Source organism: Pelobates fuscus, chromosome 3 (assembly GCF_036172605.1).
Source record: "Pelobates fuscus isolate aPelFus1 chromosome 3, aPelFus1.pri, whole genome shotgun sequence".
In the NCBI taxonomy this organism is placed as follows: Eukaryota; Metazoa; Chordata; class Amphibia; order Anura; family Pelobatidae; genus Pelobates; species Pelobates fuscus.
Genome location: NC_086319.1, coordinates 81,262,264 through 81,280,909, shown reverse-complemented (window position 1 = coordinate 81,280,909; position 18,646 = coordinate 81,262,264). Strand labels below are relative to the sequence as shown.

Below are 18,646 nucleotides of genomic sequence, written 5' to 3'. Positions count from 1 at the left end.
AACCAATCAGTTACAGGCATCACATCCATATATAAAGCCCTGACAGTCACATGATTTCCTCTTTCTTTGATGCGAAAAACAGTCCATTATAACGTCAGGGAATTCAAATAACAGTCCTGAGTAACGTGTAGAACATAACTTGGAACACGACTTGAAACCTTCCAGCTTTATCTTGATCTTTATCTTTATGATGGTTACTCTGAAAAGAACAGAAATACGTGAAAGGTGATGAAACCCAACTGATGTCCACATTAAATCCAGTACTATATGTATCTATATTTATATTACGTTAATATACTGAAACATTAAACACCTTAGTATACTTGATAATCGCCACAGCTGTAACACCTGTCAACCAGATAAGCATCCCATAAATATACTGAAATATCCAAAACCTTATTATACTGTGAAATGACAACCAGAAAATTACAATTTCCCAGAGTATAGGGAGGGAAACAGGGAGGGAAAATACTCGCCTCCTGTCATTATTAAAATTAAGATTATAGGTACACTACGTTAGCATAATCTACAATTTTATCACATGACAGGAGGCTTCATATTTTGCATTTTTAAAGCTGTGGTATGAGCGAGAAGGATGCGTGTGTGGTTTGACGAAAATAAATATCCGGAAATTGTCTCGACGTGTCCAATTCGCCGCCTGTAAAATATAGAGGCCCCCCAGGAAGGCCTGAGAAGCAGCCGCGTCTCGTACTGAATGAGTACCCAAAGCACGTCTCCACCCCCGTTCGCGATAACAACCAATGAACCCATCTAGACGGAGTGTTCATGGTAACTGGCTTGTATGGTTGGTATAAGCCCAGCAGATGTCCTTAATGTGACAATCTAAGTGTTGTCGGGATCTCCATATAACAAAACATCGCTATAACTGCACAAAGACTGGGAAACCGCCGGGAACCGGGTAAAATACGGACGCGAATAGGATTTAGTTCTACGAGACACCGTAGAGATCCTTCCTTCTGGTGATACCGAAAAGACCATCTACGTTGAACTCCAGTATATCTGATGCCCGACGAAAAATCTAAAGTAACGTGACTATGGCTGACGGAGGGATAGGTTCGTGTTATCGGACTAGTTCCAAAAGACCCCAATCAAAGTCCCACAACAGTGATACTTTGATTCATGGTTCTGGACCGTTTGCTACCCCGCAGAAAGCGGCCTATCAAAGGCTCTTGATCGACCGGAGTGTTGTGAATCGTACTATGCGCCGTCGAAATAGCGGAACGTATCCCGTTAATGGAACGGTTGGATCCTTCCAAGCGGTCCGTAGTGAAAATTATGATAAAGATTCAACATCGAGGTAGATAGGGTTAATAAAAGGATCGCAGTCCCTTTCCATACCCCAGCGAACTCCAAGTGTTCCGTGCGGATAAGTTATTTCGGGGAATACCTGTTGTCCATGAGTCCCATAATAGGTCTCTAGTTGGTTGCGATAGTCCCTTGACATACCAGTCTCCCTTGGAAGACACCAATCCACCAACTCTAGCCACTCCTGCATTATCAATAGAGGATGTTCTCCTTTTGGATCTGCCCGAAGGCAAGTTAAAACTGAAGAAGCAGAGGATGATCCCAATTAACAACAATTATTCTAGGTGCCACGCTTGGCTCCTTTACCTCGGTAATGAGTACTATCGGAGTCCTTGCCATTCTGATCCCAATTTCATAGGTGTGCCCGGATCTCAGGCAGTGAGCTTTCAGCCGATGTCTGGACCGGTAGTGAAGTGGTCCTGGGAAATAGTCAAGGGATTATGGAGCCTTTCCGCCGTACCCGTCGGATTTCCTTACGAAAAATCGCTATCGCTGATGTGGGAAGGTGTAATCCGCCCAAGGTGGAATCTATTCCGAAGTAGAGGTACGTAGTTACTCGGAACTGGGATCGAACCAACTCCTCTCTGTTCACTATGAATCCCAACAATTCCCGAAACAGTAACATAAATCTCGTTTGTAGACGTAGTCAGGAATTGGACTTGCAAAAGGTCAGCAAGTCGTCTAGGTATGCTACAGCGGATACCCTTTGCTCTTCAGTGCGCCATGGCCAGCTTCCAAAACTTCTTGAGGCACCATGTGAACCAGTAGGCAAGTGTCCTTCAAATCCAATCTTGCAAACCCCTTTCGAGGAGTAGGTCTCCTAATAGATGTATACCTTCCTTCTTGAGTTGTCGGTATGCCCCAAAACCATTGGGTTGGCCTAGATTGATGACTGGGCGATAGTCTCCTGTCTTCTTCCTTACTACCAAAACAATAGTCCGTCCGCTTCATGTCCTTGTTCTTTCGTCCCTAACTTCAAAGGTGTAAAATCCATCTTTTTTTTTTTTTTATTCTTTATTTTATTTGTGCTTCAAGTTACAACAAGCGTGCAGTGCCACAACAGCAGCTGCAGGCATTTATATAGCATTGCAAAGTGTGGCAGTTTAAGCAGCACATTTTGTATATATATGTATAACATGAAAGTCACAGGTTATGAAACATGCTAGGTTAAACATGCAAATGACATAGTTAGGTAATCTTTAGCTTGCGGTATGATACGTAGATTCCATGTTGGTAAACCATAAAGTGAACAAACTTTTAATGCATGGTAATCAGGCTTGAGTTATATGGCTAGTATTTGCTAAGCAGGCAACAGAATCTTTAAGCGTGGGAATCTCCCAAGCGGGTCAGCCACTGAGCTGTGGTTGCGCACGACGATTAATAATTAAGCTAGGTACCTGGTGTGTCGGTATGTGATATATCATGCCGGGTTAGGCTTAGGCTGATACTTGCTGCGCTCTCTCAGGCTAGCTTCGCGTGTCTGCGTATCAGGTGTGCACATAAATCGCACAACAGAGCGGCAGGCCCTAGGAGCCACGGCCTCCGCCTCCCCTCCCTGCGCTGGTGTGTTGCTTGGGTCTGGCCTGATGTCCCCTGTACAGGCTTGGCAGTGAGTGCGGTGGGTGCGCGTGATCTACTGGGCTGGTAAGGATTTATGCTCGGTGTGTGTCCTATGTGTGCGTCTGCATTGTGTCATGGGTACTCTGGCAACAGACAGATTACTTGTTGGTAAGCCGCTAGTTCAATGCTCATCTTCGGTGAACATACGATACTGGTGTCAAAAGTTCTCATTGAGCATAGCCATTTGGAGCACAGGCAAGCCTGACATTTGTAGGTAGGTAGTCCAGTTTGCGGCCTGTTTCTTTTGCTGTCTGTGCTCGTGTGCCTTAGAGTCCTGGTTCAACCTATACCCTGGCTCGGTATCAGGCTCAGGGGGTGGTGTGAGGACCGGAGGCAGTTTTCAGGCAGTTCCTCCCCATAGCCCCGGGCTGTCTTGAAGACCTGCACCTTTTGGCCTTGTACCCGGACACTCACGTGGGAGGCCGAGGTCTTCCCCCGCAGGGGCCAGCTGTGGCACTTCAGCGGTGGTGGCCGGTGCTCTGGGAGTACATCCCCGGTGGTCTTCGGCCCAGATGGGCCCGTCGTGTGAGGTTGCAGGGTTCTAGTGGGAAGAGTGCCCTGGGGGGTCCCGCTCATCTCTCGCCTCCTTTCCGACCACTTATTTTCGGTGGTTGATGCTTTAATTGCCGCCCGGTGTGCAGGGAGTTTGTTCCAGGAGCTGTTGTTTGCCTCAGCTCTGCAGTGTTGCCCAGCATCCGCACCACTCTGTGCACGAGGCAGTCGGTCGGCAGCCATCTTGGGGTGCATCGTCCGGGCCGCGGTTCTCCGCAGGTTTGGGTGTCAGAGCACAGCTGTGCATCTCAGCAGTCTGCCATGGGGACCGGGATGACCCCCGCCGGTCCTGGGGGGGGGGGGAGCGGAGCAGAGCAGAGCGCTGTTCAGAGAACTGGGGGAGCGGCCGTCTCACCCCAGCTCAAGCCTTCCTAGGCCACAGACCTCGATCGGGTTACTTTGAAGCCGTATTGAAACTTGGGGGGTACCCCCGTGTTCACCGTCAGCTGGTGAGTATTTGTGGGTTAGGGCTGTAGCCGGTAGCTGCTACGGTTCACTGTTAGCACCGATATTCTGGTTCTGGGGCAGGAGCTCAGACGAGACGCGTCTGATCCGAACCGCGGTCAGGCTCCGCCCGTAAAATCCATCTTTAATTGGGCTGTTTTGCGCCGTTCTGCGCCACTGTCTGCCTTGCGTTCCCCCAACCTACATATTGCCATTTGCACCCATTCCTTCACATCGTGAGTTTCTAGAGGTGAGTCTTGGGTGGGGTCAGTTCCGCAAAGTATAGAATTTTTACTCGGGGCTGATCATGTCCAGTAATTCATCCCAACTGGTTTTGAGTCCTTCTCTTACACCTTTACGTGGACCCCGGCCTGATCGGGACATAGATATCCCCGCAGTGACACCGAGCTCCCTGGTAAGGACTATCTTGTTCGTTCATAGAGGGTATGGGCATTCCACCCTGAGCTTGTTTTGGACTTATTTTCCCCGAAGCCGGAAGTTGGCAAAGTGTGCCCGGTGCTCCGGTAAACCCCTCTCGGATGACCCTGGGTGTCGGGTGGTACGTGAGTCAAACCAGATTGTCCAGTGTGCCTAAGGAAACCTTTCTTGCTAGGCGGATTCTGTCACTTTATCTCTTCCGATGGAGACTCTCCGTTCTCTCATGATCTCCAGAGAAGGGGGAGGGATGAAGTCCTCGTCCCCTGATGATGGAGCCTGAGATGTTTAATGGACAGGACGTTCTGAGGGACGGTTCCGCTAAGTCGGGGTGTTCTCTTTCCCCTTTGGGGAAGCCGTGTTGGGCCCTTCCAATGGTGTTTAGGTGGTAAGGTGTCCGACTTGTTAGTCAGTATCTTGGAGAGGACTTCTTCCTCCGGAGCTGCCCTGGCGGCTTTAATCCTCCCCTGAAAATCGGTCAGGGGAATTGAGGGAAGTCCGACCTGTTGGTTCACACCTTTTCGGTCTGTGGAGCCAGGATCGTACAACAGTACGCCTATTGCCACTCAGTGTGCCTCTGTGTACAACTGTGGTCACCCAGAATTTCGATCAATAGGTACCACTTTCTCAGGATCTGGGTAGTGGTCTGAGAATGAGGACACCCTCAGTAGGATCGGGATGAGCGGTCTGCGATGTCGGGGCGTAGCCCGAGTATGGGAGACGTGAAAGCCTCCCTATGTATAATCCAAGGGTTCATCCTTATATGTCCTAGAATTGTGGAGTTTGGCAGTATTGTGAGTTCTCCTTCTCGGTTAAGGGAAGGGTGTGCGGATCCTCCAGTTGAAGCATAGAGGTGTCGGAACACGTGCATCTAGTGTGCCCTAGTCTGTGCATACAATGACAGAGCGTACTCTGAAGGTAGAAGCCCTAGAAAAGGGCGTGGGGGGTCACCCCTTCATACCTATGCCACTAGCACCGTAGTAAGACTAGCCTGGGGGTCATCCAGCGTAGGGGGGTCACCCCTGTATGTATGTCTCTTATGGCATGTTGGGACACTCTTTCGGTTTGTGGGGTACCGAACCAGTGTCAGGTACGGCAGTACACTTATTGCCACTAGTGGGCCTCCACATACAACTGGGGGTCACCCAGAATTGTTTCAATCAGTACCACTTAGAGATTTCCTGGGAGTGGTCTGAGGAGGGGGTCACCCTCAATAAGACCGGGATGAGCGGTCAGTAATGTCGGGACGTAAGCCTGTGTGTGTGGGGAGGTATTGTAGCCTCCAAATTATCCAAGGGGTCACCCTTATTGGATATAGTACTGTGGAGATTTGGCAGCACCGTGAGCTCTCCTTCCTGGTTCTGTCGACATACATGTATCCATTGTGTTCCGGTCTGTGCATACAGTAACAGATCGTACTCTGTGGTTATCACCCCAGTATATATATGTCCCTAGTACTGGAATAGGATTCGCTTGGGATTCGCCCAGTGTAGGTGGTTCACCCCAGTCTATGTATGTCAGTAGGACAGGGACCAGATTCGCTTGGGGGTCACCCAGTGTAGGGGGTTCACCCCGGTATAAGTATGTCAGTAGGACAGGAACCAGATTCGCTTGGGGGTCACCCAGCGTAGGGGTTTCACCCCAGTATAGGTATGTCACTAGGACAGGGACCAGATTCGCTTGGGGGTCACCCAGCGTAGGGGGGTTACCCCAGTATAGGTATGTCACAAGGACAGGGACCAGATTCTCTTGGGGTTCATCCAGTGTAAGGGGGGGTCACCCCTGAACCACAATGTCACTTTGGAGAGGTGTCTGCCATGCTTGGGGTTCACCCAGCATAAGGGGGGTCACCCCTGTTAATCACTCCGTTATGTGCCTCCACTACTGTGTCCTGTATCCCTGTCGGGATGGAGTATATCCTGTGGTTGTGAGGTCCAGTGGGATTAGGGAGCTGAGTAAGTTATCAGCTCTATTTAATTTCCCTGCCAGCAGATAGAGTAAAGCATCCACTATGTGCCCACAGCAGGGAAAAGTCCAGTCTTAATCCTCCAGATTTACAAGAAAACTTTTATTCCACATGACATTTGTATGTAACATTATAGAGCAAACTGCCAGCAGACCTGAGTACTGCATCCAGTATATGCACACAGCAGGGATCAGTCCTACATAAGTGGACACTCCATGCATAATCCTGTCAACTTTATGCCACCTGCCAGTGTTGTGTAACAGGATTGATTTTAGCAGTGAATATTTAATACATAATCTCCCAGAAAAAGACTTGGAGAACTTCATTTCACAGGAACTTTATTTTTGACAATGTAGAGCAGACTGCCAGTTCGTGGGAATCACGAACTGGCTAAAACCGAATGGCCGACGTGAATCTCGCGAGAGCCGCGAGATTCAAGATGGCCGGCGTTCACGCGCAAATGCGCCGTGCGGTCCGCAATCGCCAAAGCGATCGCGGCCCGCCGGTGCAGTACTGAGTCCACCCGGTACCCCCAACCCCCAGAGACCTGCCCTGAAGTCCTGGCACCAGAGCAAACAAAATGCGATCACGGTAAAACGCTGCGATCCGCGCAAGATTAAATCGGAGAAAGTGAAACAACAAAGTGCCAGCAGAGACAAGTCCAATAGAAAAAAAAAAATCAGGATAGAAGGACCAATGTAATCCCCACAAAGCAAAAGGGAGTTAGCAAATTATCATATTAACCCTTTAAGGACACATGACATGTGTGACATGTCATGATTCCCTTTTATTTCAGAAGTTTGGTCCTTAAGGGGTTAAAGAGACAAAGCTAATACCAACTGAAAAGGCAACTAGCAAATTATCAGGGAAGAAAAGCAAGTCTAATACCAAAATGTAAAAGCAATTTAGCAGATAATCAGGGTAGAGAAGGGAGAGGGTAGCAGGGGACAAATACCACACCATGAACATTCAAATATAATAATACATGTAATAGAAATTAAAACTGTTTGGAGCAAAATACTCTGACCTGTGCCTTGGCTGGTAAGCAGCAAAGAAAGAGGAAATCATGTCACTGTCAGGGCTTTATAAATGGATGTGATGCCTGTTACTGATTGGTTTAAAGTTTTCTGATTGACTTGTGCTGCTGGAGGCATAAAGTAAAGAAAGTTATGCAAAATATGAAGCCTCCTGTCATGTGATAAATTATTTAAGGTAAATTACATCTGTTTGAAAGTGAAACCAGTTTTTTTTCATGCAGGCTCTGTCAATCATAGCCAGGGGAGGTGTGGCTAGGGCTGCATAAACAGAAACAAAGTGATTTAACTCCTAAATGACAGTGAATTGAGCAGTGAAATTGCAGGGGAATGATCTATACACTAAAACTGCTTTATTTAGCTAAAGTAATTTAGGTGACTATAGTGTTCCTTTAATGTAAAAAATGAAACTTCCACGTTAGCAAGTTTGCCAAGCAAGGGGAAGTTTTCTCTAACAGTTTGACCAAGAACTGGAGGACAGCGTGGTGTGTAGTTTTTCTGGTTCTTTTTAAGTACCACTTTTTGATATGGGCCATTGTGCTGGGAAGGCATATAATACTGAAGATATTCACTAAGCAGGGAATTTTAGAGAAATTGCAAGACTTGGCCCATTCATCCATGGCGCTAAAATAGTGCAGCACCAACTAACCCCACCACCCCTTCCCCATATCCCGTAAATAAGCTCTTGTGGCCTAAATTTTGCAGTTTAGTTTTCTGTTCAGTGGACTTCACATTTAAGTGAATAAATCATGTAGAACAGGCTGTTTTTGAATGTGCGATATGGTGCAGTTAATATTACTTATGACAGTACTAAATAAGGGATTTATGACACTGTATTGCCTATTTTTCCCTTATACATGATCTTACTGGGGGATTTTCAGATTATTATTTTTTAGGAATGTGCATTAACGAGCCTCTTTAGTGTACATTTGAGTAAAGAGTTTGTGTTTAGATAGGCAATACATTTATGTGTACTTATGCACACCAGACTGATTATTATTTATTTGTTTATTTTTTAAATGCATCCGTTTTACAGGAGCACACAGCAGTCTCCCAGAGCTGGATTGTATGAGGTGAGTGTTGCGGTCCCTTTGCTGGTCCATCATTAAGCGTGACGTCTAACATTTAGTATTGCCTCTTCTGTTGCCTGCATACAATTAATGATGAGTCTACAACCCTAAACCTGTAACTTTGCTGCCATATTTTTCAATTTGTACAATTCTTTGCAGATGTTATGTTTTGTTCCTGTTTTTATCCTAGTTACTTAAAATGTTATCCTGCCTGAATTATACTGAATTGTATCTTGCCTGAAATGATCAAACCATTTTTAACGTGTTTTGTGGTCTCACAAACATGTAATATTTCAACAAACTATTCAGAAAACAGAATTTGCGGTCACTGCAGCTTATAAAGCTAAAGGATTGGTGCTTAAATACATGTAAATTGTTTAAAGGAACACTCTACTGACCAAATAAAAAAAAAATAACATAAATTTTTAGTAGATATACTGCCAATGAAAACATGCATGCTTTTAATTATATATTTTTTCATTGGGGGTAAAACTAAAAACAGTTTGCAAAAGCTGCAGATCTCTTGTCTGGAGCCCTTCCAAGTCCTGCTAGCCTATACCATATTTGTTCGGGCTGTCCAATCACAGACTGCTCAATGAAAAATCTTTGCAAGGCAGGTGCTCTGAGCAATTGCCTGCTTATTTAGTTTAGCTCCACTGAGGTAAACAAAGCAAGAAGTAACAGGATGTCTGGTTGAACGCAAGGGGGGTGTAACAACATTACTTTATAAAGTGACAATTTCTATTGAAAAAACACTTTTCATAAATAAAACACTTTAGAAAGCTGAAGTGCTTTAGGGGTCAGGGGTGTCCTTTTGATCATGTCTTTAAGCTGGCACACTTTTGCCGGTGCATGCACATCTGGGTCCTTTCTAATGCACTTACCAACTTCCTCCTTTAGTGCAGAGATCTCCCTCACCAGCCCGCTAGCAGTGTAATGCTGGCAGCCGGCAGGGGAGGGAGGGAGGGAGGAAGGACTCGGGGGAGATCTAACCTGCAGCTGTTTTCCTCTCGCGAGCTTGGAGTGTTGCTGCAGTTACCATGGCAATACTCTGAATCTCACGTGAGTGAACACTAGCCTCAGGAGCTTCTAGAGTTCACTCTAACCACTGGGACCACCAGGGATTGCCTTGTACTGTCCCCCATTAACAGGCAAAGGTGAGAAGGGAGGGGGGACAAAAAAAAGTTTATTAATCTCCCCTCCTACCACCACAGACCCACAATAATTACCCCCTACACACTGTGCCCCCTTACGCACACTCACATCCTTCACAAACACAATGCACTTTGTACACACTGCACCCCACACATTGCTCCCCTCACACACACATACATTGCACCCCTTTCAAAAACACTACTGCACCTATCCCCTACTATACAGCTGCACAGCTTCTCAACCTACTGTAATTATTTCAAAATTCAGTTCTCATATGTTGTTAAAAAATTTTTTTATTTTTTACCTAGGATTTCACCTCCCAGAGAAGAAAATAATGAAAGTATGAATGATGAGGATTTGACAGTCAGCGATTCTCCAATCAGATCATTTGTTTCCATTTCAGAGGCCACAGATTGCCTTGTCGACTTTAAGAAGCAGTTCAGTCGACAGCCAGGTGGTGGAGGTCCCAGACGCCGTGTAAAAGGTCAGCCAAGTGGTGGAGGTCCAAGACGCGATGCAAAAGGTCGATGGAGGAAGCGGTGATGAAAGGGGGGAAAAAACCCTGTAAACTACAAAAAACACTTTGTGACCAAGCCAAATTTTTTTTTACCCAGGGACCAGTGAACTTTTTCTCTTTTGTGGCTCATAGCTTAGAACTTTGGTTCAAATATATTTATATCTTTTATTTGACATAAAAAACAAAAGAACTGTATATAAAATAGATAATGCAGAACTTTTTATTGTGAATCGTCTTTATGAATTATATTGCATAGAATTTTCACTTAAGTATTTTCTGATGCTGGGTGTTTTCCAAGTAGGGGAGACATAATAATGATTTTCCAGAAAAGTAATTTTTTTCTTCACATTCCCATGCAAAGTCAAAACAAAGCTTTGCATCATAGCAGTGCATTAAAAAGATGTGTAATATTGGGGTACAGTGTGTGAAAACTTTTTTTTTTTTCGTCTTCTAATATAAGTTTTTATTTTTGTTTTCCAATACAACAAGAGAAGATATGCCAAAGTTACATATATGTACATGTCCCTGAAGACACAAAATGAAACCACGCAAATCAATGAACAGAACAGTTTGAAAATATGATGGGGTTGAACTTTCGCCCATGTTAGTAAGGGTGTAAAGAACCCCCCTCCCTCAGGGACCACTAAACCATCCATCATGTCAAGGGAGTATTTAAAAAAAAGTCTCAAACTAAAATAATACACATTGTGTTAAATGACTGCAAAGGTAGAATTATGTGTGTTTTATGTTCATGTATGTCAAATGAGTTTTATATACTTGGCATTAAATTATCTTGTATACACTGAAAATAACCTGGTGTCCTAGATTTGAAATAAGTATCGGTTAGAAAAGAAACGTCAATTTCTATTACCATCAAAGCAGCACAGCTTATTTTTCTTCAGTTATTCACTTCACAATTATTTTGACTATTTGTTAAGGTATATGGTTATTTAAAAACATTTTGTGGTTTAACACTCTATTTCATTTTTGAATATTGTCTGGGGGTTTTCTCCTTTTTTTTTTTTTTTTTTTCCCCCAGTTATTTTCCAGATTAATAATGTCCGCATTTGAAAAATGGAAAATCATCTATTAATCCCCATTACTCCATCAGGACATGGGTTAGATATATCCTGACAATATTGTCCAATCACCTATCAGGAATGGATTAAACAGCCATGTAATAAATGATCACTGCAGTGGCTTAAACCACATACTTTCAGTGAAGGGAGACAACTTTGTTGTCGTTGCTTTGAGAGTGCACCCCACAAAATGTATTATAAATATTTTTTTTTTTATTTTTTTTTCCCCCCTCTTTTGGTTTTTCTTTTTTATTATCCTAATCAGACTCTCCAGATTAATATATAGTAAGGTGTTATTAACTAATCTAAGAAAGACCACATGCCTGAAAGAATTTAAAGAATTGTTCTTTGTGGCTGATGATGGGCACAATAATTGAACTGTAAACGGCACAGGTCAGATTAATTACCAGTTTTCAGTGCACTTTTCAGAGCAAACACTATTGAATATGTGCATTTTGAATGAACTGTGCCATTGATTTGAGTTAGGGTTACAACGGCCAGTTTTTTAAATTTACTGCATTTTCCTAATTTATAATTATTATTAAAGGTACTTTTGTTGTCTATACAAATTGATGGCATGACTACTTAAGTTGGTCACTTTTCAGACGTAATTCTAACTGATATACATCTAACTTTCTCTTTGCTGTAAACTATGTGAAAGCTGAGTTTATTTTGCTTTCTAATCCAGGAAACATACTGTAGATAAGCAGGCCTGCTGGGGGTGTGTAGTTCAGCATTCAATATCCGTTTCCATTAATAATAACTAAACATTTGTTTAGTTTTTTTAATATTCTTTAATACTTTTGCATATCAAATACAAGGACAATCAAGGGAAACCAATAAAGTCTCTCATACTCACAGAAAAGGCATCCGATTAAGTGAATTTCTACTGTTAGACGTCATGTTGCAAGCAGCAGCCTCTTTGGACTAGAACAAACAGAAGAGGTAAAAGTGGAGAAGAGGAGGATAGAGAAGAGAGTGTGGGAGTGGAATTACAACAGCACACCATAATATTTTGTGAAGTCGTAGACCAAGGACCTCTCTCAGCACAGGTGCCTTTTAATATATTCAACCGGAGTGTCAACGTACGGGAAAACATATCACCCCATCATACAAAAAGGCTGTCATAGCTCCCATAGTACCTATGTCTTCATCCCTTTCCACCCACTGGGAACAACGGTAGACAACCAGAGGACAAGGATTAAAGACTTGGCAGCATTAGGGTCTTTTAAGACACTTTTTGTAAGTAGAAACACAGTAAAAATGTTTGTTAAAGTGGGCTGATAGCGGTAAATTTTTTTTTTTTTTGCGCAAAATGCTATGGTTATAAATAACTAGGAGGAGGGACACAGAACAATGTTGTCCCATAACCTTGTTTAGGCCTGATATCGGCAATTCAACCATATATTTGTCAAAAACCTATTCCATGTAAAGAATAACATGAGAAGTTTAAATGTGAGATTTCTCCAGTACAGCACTATTTTTCTCATACCAAATTATTTCAGTTTTAAGTATTTATTTTGTGTGTCAATGCCGCCAACATACTTTTCAGCATTTCCTCTCCATTTTTTTTGGCCAATGAATGGAATAATAGTCTTTTTATGCTCTTTCTTTTTGCTCGTTAGTAAATTTTCTGTACTAAAGTAATAGTGTCACGTTAGAGGATATAATTATTGCAAACACCTTATCCACTGATTCATTACTTAGTCATGGCTTTTATTAGAAAAGATCTGACAATATTTGCCTTCATGAATCTTAAGAAATAAAAACTAAAAAGGCACACCATCTGATTAGGACAATTCAAAACGTGCTTTTTACAAAACACATTTTTTATGGATTATAAGAAATAAAAAAGCAAAAATAGAATTCCACAGAGATCACAATGTAATTGGCAAATAAAATACCAAAAAAACCTTTGGGATAAGTTCACATATGTATAAGGTCACACTATAATAAAAGCAGATTTATACAAGAGAGCTGGGGCCTATACAGAACTCCTACCAAATCATTTCATGATTGAGCTATGAGGATTTTTGGTAGTGCTGTAACTCAAGCATGCGGCCCAGGGCCAGACTGACTTATCTGGATGTCTGAAAATTTCCATCTGCTCTGGGTCTGCTTTGTGCTGTGGCCCTCCCGCAGGCCGAGGCCGATCGTGTGCTCCATCGTATGGAGGTAGGGGGAAAGGGGTTTGGAGAGAACCTTCCTGTAGCCGTGTGTTCAATTAATGGGACAGGGAGGGGTCGCATTGTATTAGAGTGGTGAGAGGGAGGAGGCAGTGTATTCAAGTGGTGGAATACACTGCCTGTATTAGAGTGGTGGGAGGGGGGCAGTGTACCAGAGTGGGGGAAGGAAGGTAAGACAGTGTGTTAAATTGGGGGAGGATGGGAGCAGTGTATTAAAGTGGAGGGAGGGGAAGCAGTGGTTGGACAGTGTATTAAATTAGAGTGGGGGTGCGGGAGGCTGTGTATTAGATTGGGGGGGGCATAGTAAGTAGCTTAAAACTTTTGAGTAAAATATATATGTACCCAGGATTCCATATTGTTTGCATTAGAATGACGTAATTTTAGTTTGACCTCTTTTTTTTTTTTTTGCTGCCCACATAAACTTAAACTCTTTTTTTGCGGCCCGTGTTAGCCTTTGAGTTTGACATGCTTGCAGTAGCTCCTCTCTGGATTCAGGAAGGCAGACAAGCACAGACCTCTGGATATTAAACAGGTAAACTGCTAATAAATTTGTGGACTTCCCACCCAGTGTTTTTATACGTGAGCTTGTCTAATAGCAGTTATATAACTATTCATGGAATACACTTCACATAATCATTTATTTGTGTGAAGTTTATTATTATGTGGTTCTGTACTGTACAAAATATGTATGTCAGGATTGATAACCAAACAGGCAGAATAAGGTCACAAAGTACAGGAAAAACAGTATTACCGGAGAGTGGTTGGTCTTAAAGTGGCACTGTTACTGGCTGGAGACTTGATCGAATTCGCAAAGACCAATGATGGAGAAATAAGGTTGGGGGGAGGGGGGGCTGGAGGCAGGTAGGATAAGGTCATGGATACAGAGAACAGAAGCTGAGACAAGTCAAGATCAATATGCAGGAATCTTAGTATGGAAAAACATGCTTTAGGACAAGCATATATAACTTGTGGCCCATGTGATTATGGATATATTTGCGGCCCACCTGCCCTGGGGCCACTTTGCAAAGATATTTACTGTCTGATTCTGGTCTTCCCTCCCATGGCCGATCGCATGCTCCCACAGACTAACCACTTCCCCTTTCCTCTTGCTCGCAGTGCCAGAAGAGCATCTGGCCTGCTTGAGCAGAGAAAAGCCGGGATGGAACTGGAGGAGGAGCTGCTCATCTTAAAGCAGGGGAAGAGGGGTTTGGGGTACCTTCCTGTGTAGTGTGTTAAATTGGGGAGGGGGGCAGTGTATGAAATTGGGAGAGGAGGGCAGTGTTTTAAATTAGAGTAGTGGGTGGAGGGGCAGTGTATTAAATTAGAGTGGAGGAAGGGGTGGCAGTGTATTGGATTTGTGGGCAGTGTATTAGAACGGGGGGAGGGGGTCAGTGTATTAGATTGGGTCTGCATGGAGGCGCTGAACGCTCCCCATGGAGATGCTGATTGGCCGTGCAGCTTTTTGCCACACATGCACAATAGCTACGACCAAGTCTCCCCACCTTCCCTTTCATACCGCGAGCTCTGGAGGCCGTTCCAGCTCCTCTTACCTCATCTGGGCTGGGAGCCCAACTGGAGCTGCGTCCCCACTGCCAACCACACACACACACGCAGGGCACCTCAAGGCTTACAGCCTCCCTTGGTTCAAAAAGCTCCTGCCAAGACAAAGAGGATTCCTAGACACCAGGCACTGGCTCCAATTAAAGCCTGGACCTGGGGTGAAGAGCGGATCTGGCACCAGAGTCTGTTACCACTTCAGACCTGTACACTTGAACAATGAAGGGAAGGGGAGAAGCATTGACGTATCCTACCTAACCTGGCCTACAAGTGGCATTGGCTGACCGGTCTGGGCAGACTACCCTACTTCAAGTTACAATATTACATATCTGAAAAGCAGAGAACTAGTGTGTTTATTATATGTCTTGAACCCAGTGGCATTATCCTCATGCTATATTAAGCCTGCGATAGTATTGCACATTAATTAATTTCATGACAGTGCACAAGTTATGCTTTGTAAAATCCACAAGTTTCTGTTCTTATGGGGGGCGGAGCTAACCAGCAACCTGACCGGTCGCACGCTGCATGAGCTCCTGTAATGCAGGGCCAAAAATCGACAATTCTACAGAAATTGCCCGCTGGAAACTACCCACAAGTAAGCTACTTGCACGGATGAAGCAATCGCAGTCATGTCGACACTAATCATGCCACCCAACTCAACCGGGTACCGCAGCAACTACGTGACGCCTAGCAGAGGCACGGGGGTAGGACGTCCGCCTTCCTGCCAGGTGCTTCCCGCACCGTACAAGCGACAAACACTCACCCCCCCCTCCTCCCCCCGAGGACCGATGGGGGTTATCACGGTCTCTGCCAGACGGGGTACCCCGAGCACCGCAACAAGCGACAGGCACAATAGACTCCCAACATGAAGCGGGGCAAAGGGCCACCAAGATGGAGGATCACTCTGACACGAGAGTGTCGGACAAGCGATGACAACAGCATGCTAAAATGGAAACTATAGTCCACGCAAAAGACTCAATCACATTAATTTTCGACCACTTTTGGGCCAAGTTAGAGGCACACTTACAGCCCGACACACCGAACCGAAACCCGCCTGCGAAGGTCAGAGCCGTCGGCAGAAGGAAGATGGGGGATACTCACCAGGGCAACTCGATGGCCCCTACTCTAAACCCCCACGTAAAGGACCCTCCCGGACCGGGAACAACACTGGGCATGACCCAGAGGTGCCAGCCACACCGGCGGAGAGTGATAAGGCGACTACGTAAACAACCGGCTAAACACCGCCGTTCCACCCCAAAAGGGGCGACCCTGGGCCGTACAGGCTCCCAGGCTCGTGGCCCACGAGCACCAGCTCCCACAAGGTTCCGGGGCAAGGGAGGACCCCCATCCGCGACACAGCAAAGCGCCACTCGGCGGAGACGGACCCCAGGCGCAAAACCCGAGCCAAGGCTGCATCCGACACTCAGCGGTTACCAGGCCCGCTGCAGCAGCACAGCACTCCGGATGCACACCAAAGGAGGGCATCCTACCGAGCACTGCATCTGCACGGCCAACCACCCGCATGGACCAAGCATACAGAGGAGCCTCAGCCCAACGACGCCTCACCTGATCATGCTGGACCAGACTGGAGAAAGGTACCTGACACAGGCCAGCAGGAGGGAGACAGGGGACACCTGTGCGGGACTCACATGGCAAATCTCAGTCTGGCCCCAACGGGGAATCGGTTGACTATACAGAACAGCGGAGGACTCTCCCATCCCTGACAGGCAGCTCCAAGGGCACCCGTAATGGACTTAAAAATTTTTTACAAGCGTTTTTTTTTTTTTTAACCTTCCTTTATTGCTCTATGGTCTTTTTTTTTTTTTTTTCCTCTTGCTTACAACACCCACTTGACCGACGACACAGAGGATCCATGGGACTCTTTGGACAGCACATCGCTCCCGCCAACTATGGGAGTTGGCTGTCTTTCGCTGCTGTAATGCGGGTGGGCCTACTGCCACGCCACCGCGTCTATAGATGATAGACTTACCACTACATACTGAACGAGATGCATCGCACTTGCCTACTCATGTGACTTTACTTAGGTTTTACGTTAATTCTTAAGCACTTGCTTTCCTTTTATTTTCTTCTATTTGAATTTGCTAGATTTCATCAATACTAATTCACAGTACAAAGAGTACACAATCATATCGCCTACTTTGTCATTCGGATTGTACAGTGTACATCTCACCCTATTATTTGTTATGCGTTATTATCTGCTATAGCTTATTGTGACTAGTCAGGCTAGTAAGATTTATTTACATTCATTACACCCTTCTCGTATGTATTAGAAAATCGTTATTGTTATAAATAGTATTTTTGCACCCCATACATCAGCTACACACTGAGATGCAGGACCATAATGTCCGGTCTCAACATCAGTGGTCCACTCTTTCGAGTATCTTCTCAGCAAATCAAACAGCACTATCACAAATAATACCTCTCCCTTACATTAGCCTATGACTTGCCTATTGATTGTTTTGTGTTATAACTCACAGGTTACGCTATCTATCTCTTTGCTACTACTGTACTTGCATGTCTAATAGTACATATTGTCAGTCCAAATCGAACGTCCTGTTCTATGTTTTCTTAGACAATATTGATGCTCATTCTTGTTATCTTTTTGTTATCTTTTTGACTACCCAAAAAAAAAAAAAAAGTGCAGCATATCTTGTGATTTACATGTTGCTACCGTGTTTCTCCGAAAATAAGACCGGGTCTTATATTAATTCTAATCACAAAAAACACACTAGGGCTTATTTTCAGGGTAGGGCTTAGAGCCAGTCTGTCAGCCGGTGTCCACGCTGTGTAACCCCCCCAGAGACCCTCACCTCCCCCTCCCTGTAATATTCTCCCCTCCCTCCCTGTAATACTCTCCCCCCTCCCTCCCTGTAATATTCTCCCCCCTCCCTGTAATATTCTCCCCCTCCCTCCCTCCCTGTAATATTATCCCCCCTCCCTCCCTCCCTGTAATACTCCCCCCCCCTCCCTGTAATACTCCCCCCCCTCCTTGTAATACTCCCCCTCCCTCCCTGTAATACTCCCCCCTCCCTGTAATACTCCCCCTCCCTCCATGTAATACTCCCCCCTCCCTCCCTGTAATACTCCCCACTCCCCCCCTCCCTCCTTGTAATACTCCCCCTCCCTCAAGTTACATTTTAGATCTCTAGATTGTCAACAACGAGGTACGGACAGATTTTCCCAACCAGAATGTACGGCTCCATAAAGTGCTTAGCACAGTAAAAATGAACTAAGACAGCGAAACGCTGAATCTGCCTGTTCTACAAAGTACACACACACACACTTGTGTTGAAAAGAATGTACGCCTCCCCCCCCCCCCCCCTCCAATCTTCTCCTCACCTCCCCTTCCCTTTAGCGTGGCCGAGCTCCTCTGCGGTCTGCGACCCGGCCGGACTGACCTGGAAGCCTGTCAGTCCGGGTGGGTCGCGGACCGGAGAGGAGCTTGGCCACGCTAAAGGGAAGGGGAGGTGCGGCAGTGCGGCAGCCGTCTGAGCGCTCTCTATAGAGCGCTCAGGCGGCTGAGGCATTTAAAGGGCCGGCGGGCGCCGGCCCTGCCTAGGTCTTATTTTCGGGGTAGGGCTTATATTCCAGCCCACCCCGAAAATTCAGCTAGGGCTTATTTTCGGGGTAGGGCGTATTTTCGGGGAAACACGGTATGTCATTCACCAATGTTGCCGTATGTAA

General features: G+C 45.3%; 1 protein-coding gene across 1 annotated transcript in view; it reads left to right on the top strand.

The window, feature by feature from the left end:
- Nucleotides 1-10,533, top strand: part of UIMC1 (ubiquitin interaction motif containing 1) — an 85,606-nt gene extending 75,073 nt beyond the window's left edge. Inside the window, 2 exon segments of the mRNA XM_063446155.1 lie at nucleotides 8,414-8,450; nucleotides 9,911-10,533. Of these exon segments, the coding sequence (XP_063302225.1) occupies nucleotides 8,414-8,450; nucleotides 9,911-10,145 (272 nt within the window). The 3' untranslated portion in view covers nucleotides 10,146-10,533.
- Nucleotides 10,534-18,646: the final 8,113 nt, after the last annotated feature.